The sequence below is a fragment of the Manacus vitellinus genome, unplaced genomic scaffold, assembly GCF_001715985.3.
Source record: "Manacus vitellinus isolate BGI_N305 unplaced genomic scaffold, ASM171598v3 scaffold_8_pilon, whole genome shotgun sequence".
Classification (NCBI taxonomy): Eukaryota; Metazoa; Chordata; class Aves; order Passeriformes; family Pipridae; genus Manacus; species Manacus vitellinus.
The window spans coordinates 17,001,469-17,016,403 of NW_021940864.1; the positions used below are offsets into that span (position 1 = coordinate 17,001,469).

General features: G+C 42.2%; 1 protein-coding gene across 4 annotated transcripts in view; it reads left to right on the forward strand.

The window, feature by feature from the left end:
- The first annotated feature begins 773 nt into the window (after nucleotides 1-773).
- Nucleotides 774-14,935, forward strand: part of MOCS1 (molybdenum cofactor synthesis 1) — a 31,066-nt gene continuing 16,904 nt past the window's right edge. The window contains exons 1-4 of one of the 4 annotated variants that reach the window (XM_025896364.2): nucleotides 774-797; nucleotides 8,569-8,701; nucleotides 9,345-9,512; nucleotides 14,313-14,477. In XM_025896364.2, coding sequence (XP_025752149.1) covers nucleotides 9,356-9,512; nucleotides 14,313-14,477 — 322 coding nt within the window. In that variant the 5' untranslated portion in view covers nucleotides 774-797; nucleotides 8,569-8,701; nucleotides 9,345-9,355. Of the gene's footprint in view, nucleotides 798-8,568; nucleotides 8,702-9,344; nucleotides 9,513-11,110; nucleotides 11,173-14,312; nucleotides 14,478-14,935 lie in introns of those variants that run through there. The other 3 variants (XM_025896365.2, XM_018085205.2, XM_018085206.2) reach the window with 3 other exon arrangements.

The following is a 14,935-nucleotide window of genomic DNA, read 5'->3' on the forward strand; positions in this document are numbered from 1 at the left end:
GACCAAATAAGGACTTCTAAAGTTCTTAGACCTAAATAACATATGTATGAAATTTATAAGAGAAATAGTGAATATGTAAGACATTTACTGAATATGTAAAATTGTAAGTAAACAGTAGCTACACTGAGCCAAGAACGGGGAACACACATGATTAGAGGAGCTGTCCTCCTGTGTGTCCAGTGCTGATAATAAAGGAATGCCTGCCCACTAATGCTCACAAATTGAGTTTTAAGGGTACTTATTTGCCGATTTACAGTAACAGTTCTTCACCCAGAGGGTGGCTGGATGCTGGAACAGGTTTCCCAGGGAAGTAGTCACAGCACCAAGCCTGACAGAGTTCAAGAACCGTTTGGACGACACTCTCGAGCATGTGGTGTGACTCTTGGGGATGGCCCTGTGCAAGGGCCAAGGGTTGGACTCGATGATCCTTGTGGGTGTCTTCCACCCGAACATACTCTGTGACTCTGTGAACTGCCCGCGGCCGCTGCCCCGGGAGGACACGCCGGTGGCGCGGGACCCGCAGGACCCCAACGCGGCTGGGGCCGAGGGAGGCGGACTACAGCTCCCGGCGTGCAGCGCGGCACCGGCACCTCCCTGATTGGGCTCCCCCTCCCCGCCCCCTCCGCGTGACGGCTCGCGCGGGGCTGTCGGCGGCGGACCCCCCGCGCGCCGGTGCCGAGGAGCCGCATGGCGGCCGCCGCCGTGTGGGGGCGGCTCGTGCGGGGGGCGCGCGGGGCGGCCGCGCGCCGCGCCTGCAGCACCGGGGCGCGCGCCAGGGCTCCGCGGCCGCCGCGCAGGTGAGGGGAGCGCGGCCGGCGGGAATGCGGGTTTGGGGCCGGGATACCGCGGGCGGGGGGCGCTTGTGGGAGCCGAGCCGTGCTGAGCCGTGCTGTACCGTGCTGAGCCGTGCCGTGCCGCGCCACCGCAGGTCGCCTTTGGGATTTGGCGTCCCGGGCCGGTGCCTTGTCCTTAAGAAGACGTAGTTCGTGGTGGGGCACTTGTGGTTACCGTGGCTGCGCCCGCCGCGGTGAGCGGGGGCTTGGGCACCGCAGGAGGGGTGTGCCCGCGCGTTCCATGGAAGTGCAACCTGTCCGTACAATTTTGCAACGTGTCCCGGGCTGCCCGGTGGCTTGTGCGACGAACATGAGCTGGTTATGTATAGGGGGGGAGGGAAGAGTCAACAAAACGTGTAGCAATATGTAATTCTGTGCCCTTCTTTTGCTGAAATGTCACCCCCGCTTTGGAAGTACGTGGGACACCCAGTCTCGTGGACCGAGCTGGTTCTGTGCTCCTGCCCAGTCAAAGGACAGATTACACAACGGAGTTTGGTCACCTCAGATCAAAAACCAAGTGGTTTGGCAGCTTTCGGTGGTTGTGCTCCCGTGGTCACACGAGCTCCCGCTGGACCTGTTTGTTCCGGTCCTGGCACGAAATCAACGCAGGTGTTGCCCAGATACAGCTTCTGCCGGCTTAACTCTCGGTCCCCCAGGTGAATTCGGTCTCTTGGTGTCCAAATGCAGGAGAAAAAGCTGCACGCAAAGGTTCTGTGACTGTCTAGCAGAAATAGGGCATGGCACGCAGAGTAAGCCCAGCTGGGACATGATTTATTGAGTTACTTGTGATTGCATGGATGGCTTTAACAAGCAGAAAACAAGCTAAAGCTACTAGTGACAGACTCTGTGTCGTCAGAATTGAATGCATTCACTGCCACTTACTTATTTACAGGAAGCCAAATGTATTCATGCATTGCTATATTGAATGCTTACTTGAGTCAGAAATCTAGAAAGGTTATTGAGTTTGGTTGGTTGGTTTGTTCTTCCTAAGCCATGAACATTTTTATAAATTCTAATCAGAAATAGTTTTCACTACTTTCTATAGATCCGGTAGCTCTAACAATCATTCAGGAATACTTTTGAGAGAGCTTGGTTACAGCATCCATCTCTGAAAGCCCTACTTCCTTAGGGGACAAAAGCCACAGTGGCTGGAAGAACAGAATGGGTGATATGGGTTTGTGTCACTGTAACTGTGAGAGGTGTGCCAGGGCACTAGTGGCTCATACCCTGCAGGGTCTGAGAAGCAAAAACAAACACACTGAAAACTTAGTAACTATACAGTGATAATATACTCACTGCTCCTTTCTGTTCCCAATCTCTCCTGGGATTCATCTGTAGAGAGGAGCAATTGGCATTGCAGCCATAGGAGACAGTGAAATGTGCTTTCAAATGACAGGATGATTAAACATTCAAAATAATTGTGAATACTGCTTGACTGTCTTCTGTGCTAGAGCTGAAAGTATTCATGGGTTCTGTTTAGTTTCATGAGATTTTGGAGGCGGGATGGGTGCAAAGGGGAGAAGAGCCCCTTTTAAAATAGTCATTCCAGCTGTGGAAGGAAAAACTCTGTAACTCAGGAGCTTCAGGAAACGGTGTAAAGGCTTGCCCAAGGCCATCCACTGTAAGTCTTTAGTTTAGGTTCTAAACTGTGGAGTCGGTACAGTTGCTGTACTGGTATTGTGTGTAAACAATTTGTTTGTATCTTAGTATTTAAGATACAGTTGTCAGTCTCAGATGTGCACAGAGTGCAGTTCCATTTTCTAAGACTAGAAAAGGGCAGGTAGCAACAGGCACTCTGAAAACAGCATTTTCACAGTTGCTTGGTTGTGTACAAGCGTGGTTTGGGGTTTTTTTGTTTCTACTAATTTGCAGTTAACAAAGTTAGTTGGATGCCATCCTGTCATCTTGTATGCCTGATGGTATATGTCCAAATTATATTTTTTAATTAAAATAAGTATGTAGGATGACCTATTTCTACTACAAAACTGTATTTTCCAGTACGCTAGAAAAAGTAATTTCTGTTTATTTTCTTACTTTTTATTTTATTGTAAACTGGAAGTTTACTTGCAAAAACTCCAGCTTTTTGAAGCAAAGGAGGAAGATGAGAGGACTCTTAAGATAGTGAGGCTTGGGAGCAATGACACATATTTTTTTTTAAAATCCTGCTCTAGATGTATCATGTCCAGTAAAGGTCTTGATACAAAGTTTCACCTCCATTTACTCCATCTGCTTATGTACATCCTGTAATCCAAACACAACCACCTGAAATTTTTTGTGGCCACAATGAAACCTTCACCACCAGGATGAAGTGGAAAGCCCAGCTTGCCCAGAAAGTCCTCATATGGCCCTTATTGTCGGCCAGTCATGACTGAAGCTCTCTGTGTGCTGACACTCCATTTTGCGGGTAGCTGGTCGCAGTCCCTGGGCAGTGCTCGCTGTGCCAGTACTCACAACTGTGGCATGCTGTTTGGGGTCAGCTGTTGGGCAGCAGCTGCTGAGCCCTCAGACAAACATTTGTCTTGGAATTCTCAGCTTAGACCTCATTCTGGCACTTGGCCTACTTAGACCCATTTCAGCCTCTGCGGTTGTCTAATTTTCAGGTTGAACCAAGAACATTATGTCACTGCTTCCCTACAGACTGAGATGCTAAAGGTGAGGCATGAAAGAGAAGAGCTTTAGCTGAGTTCTGTCCACAGTGGTGCTGCAGCAGCTTTAGGTGCTACATTGGGGCGGCAGCAGTGGTGCACAAACCCAGAAGGATTGCAGGAACTGAAAGAGCCAGCAGGTGCTGGGGCAACACTAACAGTGACATTGGTACACAGGTTGTGGTAGTCCCTGAGGCCTGTGCAGAAGCGTTTGCAAGCATTACTGTTTGTAGTGCACAAATATTACTGGGGATGAAGTGAAGGTGGAAGAGTAGAGCAAGGACAGTACTTGATCTTCAGCTCAAGTTCTGTTCTCTGCCCCCTTGTTTTTAAATGAGCCTTTCTAGTATCTGTCAGTTTGTGGTATTCCTGGTGGTTATTGATACCTCTGGTGACAGCTTCCAATTTTGCTGTATTGTTAGAAGAGTTCTGGAAGTCACAGGTGAATTGGCAGGTCTGAAGGGTTGACAGCTTGTCAAAATATAGCTGCTAGGTGCAGTCATCTAAGCTCTCATTCTTTCAGTACTGGTATAGAACATGTGATTGACAGGCCAGAGAGAGAACCTGGTTTTTTTATGGATCAGATAAAGCACACCTGTCACCTGTGTGACAGGTCATACTGCTCCATGTGCAGAAGTGTCTCCTGTTGACTATGGAGAGAGGGGAGTGGAGACTTGTGGGTTATAGCCATCCCTTTTGAGTGAGAAAGTTATGTGGTTGGGCACTGATATGTTAAAATACCAATACCTATCTGCCTTTTCCTATTTCAGGGAACTGAATAACCCTTTTCCTGTAACCTGAGAACTGTAGCAGGCAGCTTTTGCTTTCTTCCTGCTCCAATGGCTCTCACACAGGCTGCGAGTAATTAGGTTCAACTTCAACCTCAACCTGTTCTTTCCCTTCAGAAAATCGTATTTACACAACAACCTGAGAGAATGTTTCATCCTTGCCCTGAGTTCCCAGGAAGGCAGCTGAGTTTATGATATTTGACCTTTTCTGTGGTATAGATAAAAATATGAGTCAGTGCTGGGTGCAGTTTTGGTAATACAGGATCCGCCTCTGCTGGAGCTCAAGTTGGTGCTACTGAATTCCTCATGGGTGTCTTCTAATTCCTCTGTGCTGACTTCAAACTGGACAGACACTGAAATAACAGCTTAAAAATTCTTTTTCCAGTCATTCTTTCCTTCCAGACAAGCCCATCTCTGTACAAAACAAGAAGCTGATGGAAAGAAGTTCTAGTAGCTTTGAAAGCGTTTTTCTTTTCCCTGTTCTAAAACCCACTACATTGCAGCAGAGAGCAAAAGTTAGTTATTTCCAATAGAAACTTTAAAGTTTATTGACACCAACTGCCTGCTGAGTGCCTGTTCTTTTAATGCTGCTTCTTAACAGTTCACTTTAGAGTTATTAATGAAGGGCAGTGTTATTCCTGTTATTTCTTTGCCTGTAACAGCCATGCGGATGGATGGCAGACCAGGAACAGAAGAGTCTCCTGCATCCCACTCCAGTGGTGGCTCCTTCTGAAAACAGGAAATTGTTTTAAGCATCTTAGTGTCCTTGCAAGTATGCAGTTTTGGCTTCCATTATATACAAGCATTGGATCTCCCTCTCTTACCACCTTTCTGTCGGGAAGGACAACTTTTCACTTCTTTCTCTCCCTGTAATGCACACTCTAAAACCGGGAGACAGGAGGTTCATACTAATCTGTCTTCAGGTGGAGTGGGTAAGGATCCTGAAAAAGATGCAAACGAGTTATTGAGAAAGAAACAGGAGAGGAGAGCTCCCACAAAAAGGGCACAGATAATCTTAATAAGCATGGTAGTGCTTTCCCTCTCAAAATAATAGGAAGGAGAATGTCAGAAATCCAACGAGGCCAGAAAGCAGCACAGTTTTTAAGAGAAAAATACTTTCATGTTGTGGTTTTTCTGAATTTGGCAGATTTAAAATATCTTTAGATTTAATCTGTTCCGGGATGAGTTTTCTAACTGGGGAAGAAGAAGAAATGAAGTCTGGATATTTACCTGGGCTCTTTGACTTAACCCTGCTTGTATTCTGAGAAACCCTCACAGTAAGTGCAAGAGAGCCAGCATTTCTGTCAAAGCAAGGGATTTTCAACTTGGGGTTTTTTTGGCTTTCTGAAGAAGGAAGAGATGAAAGAACACATGTAAGGGTGAGCAGTGTGTGGCTGCAGAGGGATTACCACTGACCCATTTGGTGCTGCAGTGAGGGAAGGCCAGGTTTGGGGAGGGCTGGCCTTGTGCCCCATACCGCTGTGCTGTTGTGGCCACTGCTACTGAAACTGAAAGGGATTGCTTCCTTCTGGCAGAAAAGCCATTGCACGGAAACTTGTTCTGCAGTTTTAGCACGGGTAAACAGATGCTTTCTGGGGTTTGAAATAGCCACTTTCTATCTCCTTTATCTTCTCTAGCCCCCCGACACTGCCATGGATGTTTTTAGAGATCTTCTTATTTTACCCCAAAGCTGTTTGCATCAAGAATTGTAGAGGATTATTTAAAAGTTAGTGAAAAAATTGCGCTGCCAAGAACGACTGCTCCTGTAGTGTTAGCACAGCTGGAAACAAAATTGTTGCAGCTGCTGATGGCTGAAGTTGGGTCTCTCCCCAGATAACCTTTGCTGTCTGGCTGATTTGGTCACTGAGGGTCTCTCTGCCTTCCACCCACCACAAATCTTTCTTAAAAATGTTTTCAGAATAAAATGTTTTGAGGAAGCATACCTGGGTTTATTTTAGTTGACCTTTTCTAGACTTCTTGCAAGGGCTGTGTCACAGTACTGTACAGGGTTAACTCCTATAGTTACTAGTAATGATCGGAGCCAGGGAGCTGATGTTCCAGCCCTGTGTGTTTCTGCCCAGTCCCTTGGCATTATCCCATACATGCTGACTTTAGTATGTCTGGGGATTTCACAGGTCTGTTTTTCACTAGATGTACGTCATGACTTTTGCTTAGGTGAGCAGTTTAAATACCCATTTGTCTGGTTCCTCATTCTACATCTTAAGTTTATGTCAAAACTTTATTTAATCCTTTGCCTGCTGCAGCCTATCAAGACAAATTAGCATGATTTCAGCTTGAGGCACAATTCTGCAGCTGATTCACACACACACACACACACACACTTTGTGAACACCATGTATACAGAAATGGGTTTTTATCTACTTTTTCACTGGAGATGAAATTCACTGTATGTTCAGGAGTTGTTTAGCTTTCTTCTAGTTTTCTTGGCTGGCTATTAGATGTCTGTATGTGGTTAACTAACAAGGACCCAGTGAAGGTGGTTCCTTTAATTATTTTGTGTTCTCTGTTTTGTTTTGTGATGTTAGGCAGCTGGCCTCTATCATGAGTTATTAAATTGGCCTCCTATAAAATGTTAATTTAACTGTGATGTAGTAGATAAAAAGACTCAACAGGGGTTGAATTATGTTGTTTGTAGATGTTTGTATGTAGTGCCTGAACCAAGCTGATAAAAGTATAATGGTAAACTTTTGCTTTTCTGCAGTACTGTGATAAGAGCTGGTTCAGTTAGTGTGTTTTACTTAGGGTATCAAAATATTTTCCAAAAGTAGCAGAGTGGTTTCAGCTGTGCTTTACAGGTGTAGAAAAATAGAGATATAACATGGTAGTTTGAAATTCATGGGCTAAAGGCAATGGGACTCCCTCTGTTTAGACCTTGCTGTAACCACCAGTCTTCTGGAATTGATGGTACTGATGTTTTTAAGTTATGTGGTATAACCTGCATTTGTTTGCAGCTACTAATTTAGGATATTTATTTTGATACCTAATGTGATCATAGAGTCATAGAATAGTTTGGGTTGGAAGGGACATTAAAGATCATCCAGTTTGAACACCCTGCCATGGGCAAGAACACCTTCTACTACAACAGCTTTCTCAAAGCCCATCCAACACTTCCAGGAATGGGGCATCCACAACTTCTCTGGGAAACCTGTTCCAGTGCCTCACCATCCTCACAGTAAAGAATTTCTTCCTGATATCTAAGGCTACTCTCTTTCAGTTTAAAGCCATTCCCCTGTGTCCTATCACTCCACGCCCTTGTTAAAAGTCCCTCTCAGCTTTCATGTAGCTCTGTTTAGATACTGGAAGGTGCTATAAGGTCTCCCCAGAGCCTTCTGTTCCCCAGGCTGAACAAACCCAGCTCTCTCAGCTTGTTTTCATAGGAGAGGTGCTTCAGCCCACTGAGCATCTTTGTGGCTTCATCCGGTCTTGCTCCAGCAGGTCCACATCCTTCCTATGCCCTCATTCTAGAGAGCAAATACTCATACTTCCTAAAAGTTGTGTTGCTGTAGAATATATTACATTGCTCTTTAAGAAAACCCCAAGATTGTAAATAGAAATCACTTTTAATATTCACTTCATGACAGTTAATAAAGACATTATTAAAATTCTGAATTTTATGCAGGTTGAATAGGTGTTCAGAATCATATATTTCTCTTCCAGTTTCACCATGCCCTGTATTATTTATCATCTTTTAACAGAGACAAACTTTTTGGAAGTACTCTTTTATATGGGTTTAGACAGGAAGACCTTGTTGGAAACAAGGCATTGTGAAACATAATTGTACATAGCAGTATTTCAGTTATGTCTTGCACATGAAAGTTGGTAGGAACACAAGCAGAGATGGCAGTGTTTCATCGACTAATAGTTCTCTTGTGCTGAAGTGCAGGGAGGACCCCTTTTACATGGTTTCATTTACCCCAGGGGTCATAGTGAGATAGGGTGGTCCTGGACCATTGATTCTGGAAAGTAAAGAGACAGGCAACTGAAAAAAAAAACAACCTCCTATTATGGACAAAAAACCTGAAGCACCTGTGGCAAAGAGGCTGTATCTTAAAATACACAGGGAAGATTGTAGAACAGTTCCATGGAATTAAGTAGTGAGAAAGTTAATCAATAAATGGCCAGTTTTGATCATAAAGACAAATCATGGGTTTTTTCTTGTGCAACTGTCCCTATGGGGAAAAATGGAATAATAATTATCAGTTCAGCTCAAAGTTAATATTTATACAGCAAGTTGACAGGGTGACTGTTCAAATATTTAACACTGGCTTGTTTTTGTTACAGGAGTTGCAAATCCCAGGAAGAGGACGCTTTCTACTGGAACATGCTGCCCCCTTCTCTCCTTTTTTGACAGACAGCTTTGGGCGTCAGCACAATTACTTGCGAATTTCTCTGACCGAGAAATGCAACCTCAGGTGTGAGTGTCTGCTGGGTTCTGTGAACAAACCTCTTATACTCATATTATGCAGAGGCCAAGATTTGAGTTAGGGTGTTATTGCTTTGTTGGCCTTGTGCTGTTTTTTGTCTTCACAAAGTAATAGAAAAGGACAGATAGACTAATTTGGACCTGAGCTGCTGGTGGGATGAGGAACCAGGAGCAAGCCTAGAGATCTTCCAGTGACAAGTGGAAGTGACAGGTCTTTTGTCAGACTTGGTGTGGTTGGGATAATGATGCTTGTTTGCTATACCTCAAGTGTGTAGTAAGTAGGAGAGCTCATACCTAGGCATTCCCACAACTGCATCTGCAAAGTCTGTAGCAATGTCCCAGTGCTTGCCAGTTGAATTTGGTGTCTGTGTTTGAATGCAGGTTAGATAGAAATAAGATTAGCTTTTCCTTCAAAGTGGATCCATTGTAGTTTTGAGACACATAAATGAGTCTTGGGTTTTCTTCTGAGGGAAACCAGGAAAGTGTTAGGAGATTGCTTGTAAAGTTTTGCAAAATTGGTGTCATTTGACATCCATTAAAGACAGCTGCACTTGGTGCATTTTGCCCATCAATATTAGATTAATTGTTGCTGGTTATTTTTTTCTCCTATGTATTTCTGTAATCTTTGTTTCAGGTCAGTACTGTATGCCCGAGGAAGGTGTTAAGCTGACTCCTAAATCAGAGCTACTAACTGCTCAGGAGATAATCACCCTAGCCAGACTGTTTGTGAAAGAAGGTGTAGAGAAGATCCGCCTGACAGGTGGAGAGCCACTCATCCGTCCCGATGTGGTTGATATTGTGGGTGAGTTCCAAATCAATACAGTGTGTTTCAGAGTGACTTTGTGCATATTGATCCAAGAATTACACTTGCAGCTATCTACTAACAGAGTCCAGCAACTTGAAGAACACCTATTTAATGATGGTGCTTTTTCCCAACAATACAAGATAGTTCCTTTCAGAAAACTTCCAGTTCTGCTTTGCTGCTTGAATGGAATTTCTCTCTTTATTGCAACCACTGAACTTAGCGTTGTCTTCATATTCAACATCTATCAGACTAGCTTGCAATAATGCAGCCTTAGGGTGAAAAATCAAAAAATGATGTGATCAGGTCCTCACTGGGGAGGAACAATTGAGATGTTCTTACAAACAAAAGAAGCTGTCCTTTTGATTTTGAGGTGGGTTGTTATTTGTGGGTTTGTTTTGTTACCTTGATAACAGATGTCACTTGTGTGTGTAATAAGGAATGGTGGAAATGCCTATGTTTTTACAGCTATTGATGAAGACTATTACTTCAGTGGAAAGTAAATTACTGGGTAATTTTTAAAAGTCTATCTCCTTTGACTGGTATTGTGTTGGCTGACTGTGCCTGGTTTTTTTCTTGAGCCAGGTGCTTTTTTGCTCTTTCCAGAGTCTCCTATGTTAAGAAAATTGGAATAGCTTCATATGGTTTCAATGTATTAGATTAAGGCTATGTAGGTGGCTGCACTTTGGTGTATTGTAGTCAGCTGAACTAGTCTGTTTCTGCAGGTATACTCTTATAAGTACTGAAGAGAGGGTTACAATGGAAGATGAAGGTCTTGAAAGAAGAGAAATTGCCTAGCAATACAGTGAGTTTTGATGCAGAAAACAGTTGGTCTCTGCCTCTGCTCTTTTTTGTTCAGGATTTGGAACACCGTTATGGTCTTTTCTAAAGGAAGCAGCAAAGCAGTGTAGTATGTAAAACTGACCTGTTTATAGCTTGAAAAGGTATGGCTGGAGTGAGCTGGCTTGAGTCTTCTTGAACCTTGATTGTGAGGGGTCATGGAGCTGCACTGACTTAATATTTTTACAGCTCTGGAATATCATTGTCTAGGACATTTTGCCCACACATGATAGGTTATTTTTTATATAGCATTGAGAGCTATGTTCCTTTTGAGAGACGTGTTTCTTTCAAGAAGTCATTCCCCATTTCTAATGATAATAGGTATAATTATTTGCTCCTATAAAGGGAGCCAGATTTATAAAATAGGTTGCAATTTAAAATATAATAAAGCTTTACAGTTCAGCATATAGTATTGGCATGAAAATTAGTTGAAATCAACAATGTCATCAGCTCAGTGTAGAACTTTCTTTCCTAGTGTATGCATCTTTTTTATTTATCAGTGTTAGCTAGTGACTTTTTATACTCAACACAGCTACTCTGATGTTGATGATCTAAGTGGAGTAGTCAGGTCACTGCAAAATAATTATTACATTGCTGCAATTCTGAAGTATTGGAATTGGAAGGATAGAAATCTTTTTGTTTTGTTTTGTTTTACTCCAAAGATAGAATTCTCAAAGGTTTATTTCTGTGCCCAAAAGAGGGAGATGGATCTTTTTGAACCAATGAGTTTTCGTTATTCTGCCTCTGTTACAGTTCTCAGCTGAACTTTGACGGATTCATAGTGATCACTTAAATGGAGTACAAAAGTTTTGGGGTGAAGGTAATGTATGTTGATTGTCCCATTGCATTAGTTCATTCTGTCATGGGTTTGTATGAGCCTGGCTGTTTTTTTTTTAAGACTTATTGAAAGTTGGCAAATTAAGTCTGTAAACACTTTTTGACTTCTCAGCCTTTGGTGTTACGTTATGGTGCCCAAGTTTGGGATCCAGATAAAAGTCCCAAAACTAAATAGATCAATGTAACAAGTATGGGAAAAGTCATTGAAGGAAAAAACAGCCCAAAAATGTCTTCTGCAGAATTTGAGTAGAGCACCTTTATTGAAACCATTTTAGCACATGGTACTGCTTTGGTCTGGGATAGAGTTAATCTTGTTTTCTAGGTGGTTTATAGAAGCTGTCTACAATATCTCAGGTGCTGAATGGGGTTGAGATTTAAGTTAGGTTTGTTTTCAGCAAACCTTTCTCTCAACTATAAATGGTCTGTGAAATATCAGTAAAGCTCAAAAATATTAATGCTGGATTACTATTACTAAATTTTTCAAATACTCAAATTCAAGGTTTTTTTGTTGTTCCAATGAACAAATGTGATTTGAAGCTATTGTAGGAGACCAAATCTTCGTTCACGAAGCCTAGCCATGAGGAGACCAAGGTATTCAGCAACCTACTACAGTTCTTTAGATTATTTAAAATCTTTTAATACATGCACATATATCAACTATGAGTCCACAACTAACACTTGCTGAAAGCTAAATTATGTCCTTGGGACTGCTGAAAACATATGTTTGAGACTTTCCTGATTGTGGAATGTAGAATCCATCTCCTTTGGGATACTCAAAAGTATAAATAAGCACTGGATATAAACTGTGTGATAGCTGTTTATTATTAATAGTCTGAGAGGTACACATCTCCACTGAAAAAAATAATTTTCCACGGGGTGGAGGAGGGTTAACTGGATGACTTCTTATAGCAACATACACATTTCAAGAGTGAAGTGGTATAGGGTAGACTTTTTAGTTCATGTATTAAGAGATACACATACCTTTTTGAGACTCAATCAGAGGTGCAATTAAGGAGGAGGAGAGTATGTAAAAAACTTGTCTATTTAAGAAGATGCTCCTGATCCTAAATGGAGAAGTAAATGTAAAAGGGTTTATTTTATGGCTTGAGCTTGACATACAATCTTGTAGTTTCATGCTATGGAATTATAGTTTCATGCTATGTTCTCTTTCCTTTTCTACTTCTTAGTTTATATCAGTTGCTTTTGCTTGGGCTGATTGGTGCTAAAGCAGTGACCAAGCAAACAGATTTAATACACATACAAGAAGAATTACAAAGTTATGAAGTCTCTTTAATCCCTATTGAATTTAGGGGTCAACAAGCCAAGAAACCAAGACACTGTGAACAATGCACTTGGTAAAGTGTACTAACTGGTCCTTTTTAACTTGTTGGTGTTAGCATTAAGCTGTCATCTCTAATTTCTCACAGTTGGCTTCTGTCCAATTTGTTACTACAGGTGGTTCCATGTGTATTTCCAGTGCCTCGTCCTGTATCTTGTCTGATGAGGAGAAAGATGTGTGGATAACAGCTGATGCTACTGTCTTTAATTTTTCCATTTAGGCTGCAGCATGATGTTAATTTTATTCAATACCTTTTTGTATTTTACATTTCTAGCAATGAAGCCTGTATGGTACCAACTCTTTTTTTCTCTGTTGTTCTGAGGTTGAGCACTCTGTGCATTCTGAGACTATAAACAAAAGTAGTGATGTTCCTGCGCTATCCTTTGGCTGCAGTATGTATACTATGCTCTCACAAAGACTAGGCTACTAGGGGTAGCTAGTAGCTAATCTGTGGCAAAATTAGGCCAGTAGCACTTATCCTCTAGGAAGCAGTTATTTTTGGTCATTTGGGAGGATTTTGAGAGGTGAATGCCAGAAAAAAGTATTTCTTGGTAAAGATTGCTCTTTTCCTTATAACCTCAGTTTGCAAATGTCTTTATGGAGCTCTTAATCATGTTGCAAAATGCTGCTGCTGCTGTAAGCTTCAGCATTTTTGCTTTGACCTGGCTTGTCCCATTCCAGAACTCTGGGCCCAGCTTAGAGTGAATATTTTGAGAATAACTGGGAAATGAGATAAAGCAGAAGTAAAGCCCTTATCAACATGAACAAACAGAATCGAAATAGTGAGGGAAGAAGGAACTATGAAATATTTGTGCTGTAATTACGTCTGCCTCAATAGTAAGGATTCTTCAAATATTTATTAAATAATTGGGGTGGAGGCTGTGAAAGGGGAAGGGAGGAAAAAGTACTTTGCTGTGGCTCTACTTCTGCAAGTTGTTTTTCCTATTTGTTATTGTACTGATAACTGGAGGTTTGAAAGCCTGCCCTCTGGAGATCTGGTGTGCTGAGGATTTCTGCATTTGGCTTATGAGAAGGCAGCTATTTTCTAAATTTTAGTCTCATGATATTAACTGTTTCTTAAGCTGTTTTCTTTTGTTAGCTATTTTTTAGTATCTTGCGTAAGTGCCCTCCAGTTGGCTGGGGTAATGGAAATATTTCAGCTGTCAAGTGCAAGTGTTTTGTCCCTTGGATGTTGTTGCCTTGGATGCTCTGTAATAGTCTAATATGTTGACCTTTTTCTGTTTTGTTAGGACTACATGTGGTATTTCTTTCAGAAGTTTAAAGTCACTAATGCTGGCAGCTATCCCTAGGTTAGAACTGGGTTTTGGTAAAGCACTGTAGAATAAATGTTGCTAAAGAAACACAGCTACTTCAGGTGTCAGGTGCGAAAGGGATGGCTTGCTGCTTATTATCATTGCAGAACATAAAATTGATTTTGCAAAGCTAGACGAGGAAAAGAAGGTACATAAAATCAAAGGCCTTACTTCAAAAATAAAGTAACTATTTAAGAAATGGAGAACAAAATTAGTGTGCATTTTGATAAAACAGGACTTCATCACTCGTTTCACATGCAATAAACTGCTCTCATACATTTTGAAATGGATTTGTGTGAAAATGGTTGTCTTCAACCAATATAGCTGGAAGGAGGCTGAAACACCGAAGTGTCCATGTTTTCCTCACACCTTCAGTGATACTTTTTTGTTTCACAAATCTTTCGGGGTTTTGGTGTAACTTACAGTTGAATTACTTCTTTTAAAGTGCTCATTTTACTTTTTATTTCCTAGGTCAACTGTACAAGCTAGAAGGGCTGAAAACCATTGCTGTCACAACCAATGGGATCAACTTAACCAGACTTCTGCCCCGACTGAAGGAGGCAGGACTGAATGCCATTAACATTAGCCTGGATACTTTGGTCCCAGCTAAATTTGAGTTCATTGTCCGAAGGAAAGGTACAAACTTATCCTCTAAGGCAACTGTGTTAATACCTGCAAGAATGTTCTGAGTTGTCTGGTGTATCTTTCACACTCAGTTACATCAGGAGGGGAGCGAATTGCTATCCTTCTGGGGCTAGGAAAAGCAGTCGATAGTAGCTTACTCAATAGTGACTCTTTTCCTTCTTTCTATAATGCTTAGGCAGGTAGAGCCCCTTCAGTTGGAGCTGGTGAAGTAGATGTTCAACTCACCAGAGTCAGTGGGACTGTGACAACAACTGCCAATAGTAGCTGGCACTGTGACTGGTTAGTCATAGATCTCAAGAGGACTCTCCAAATCTTGTGTTGGTCTTGTATGCTGCCCTTCTTTCATACTGTTCACAAAACCAGATGTTCCTCCTATAGCAGCCGGGGACTAAGATGCCACAAGAACTGAACTTCTTGTCACGAATAGTGGCCTGTTCTGGAAGTTATAT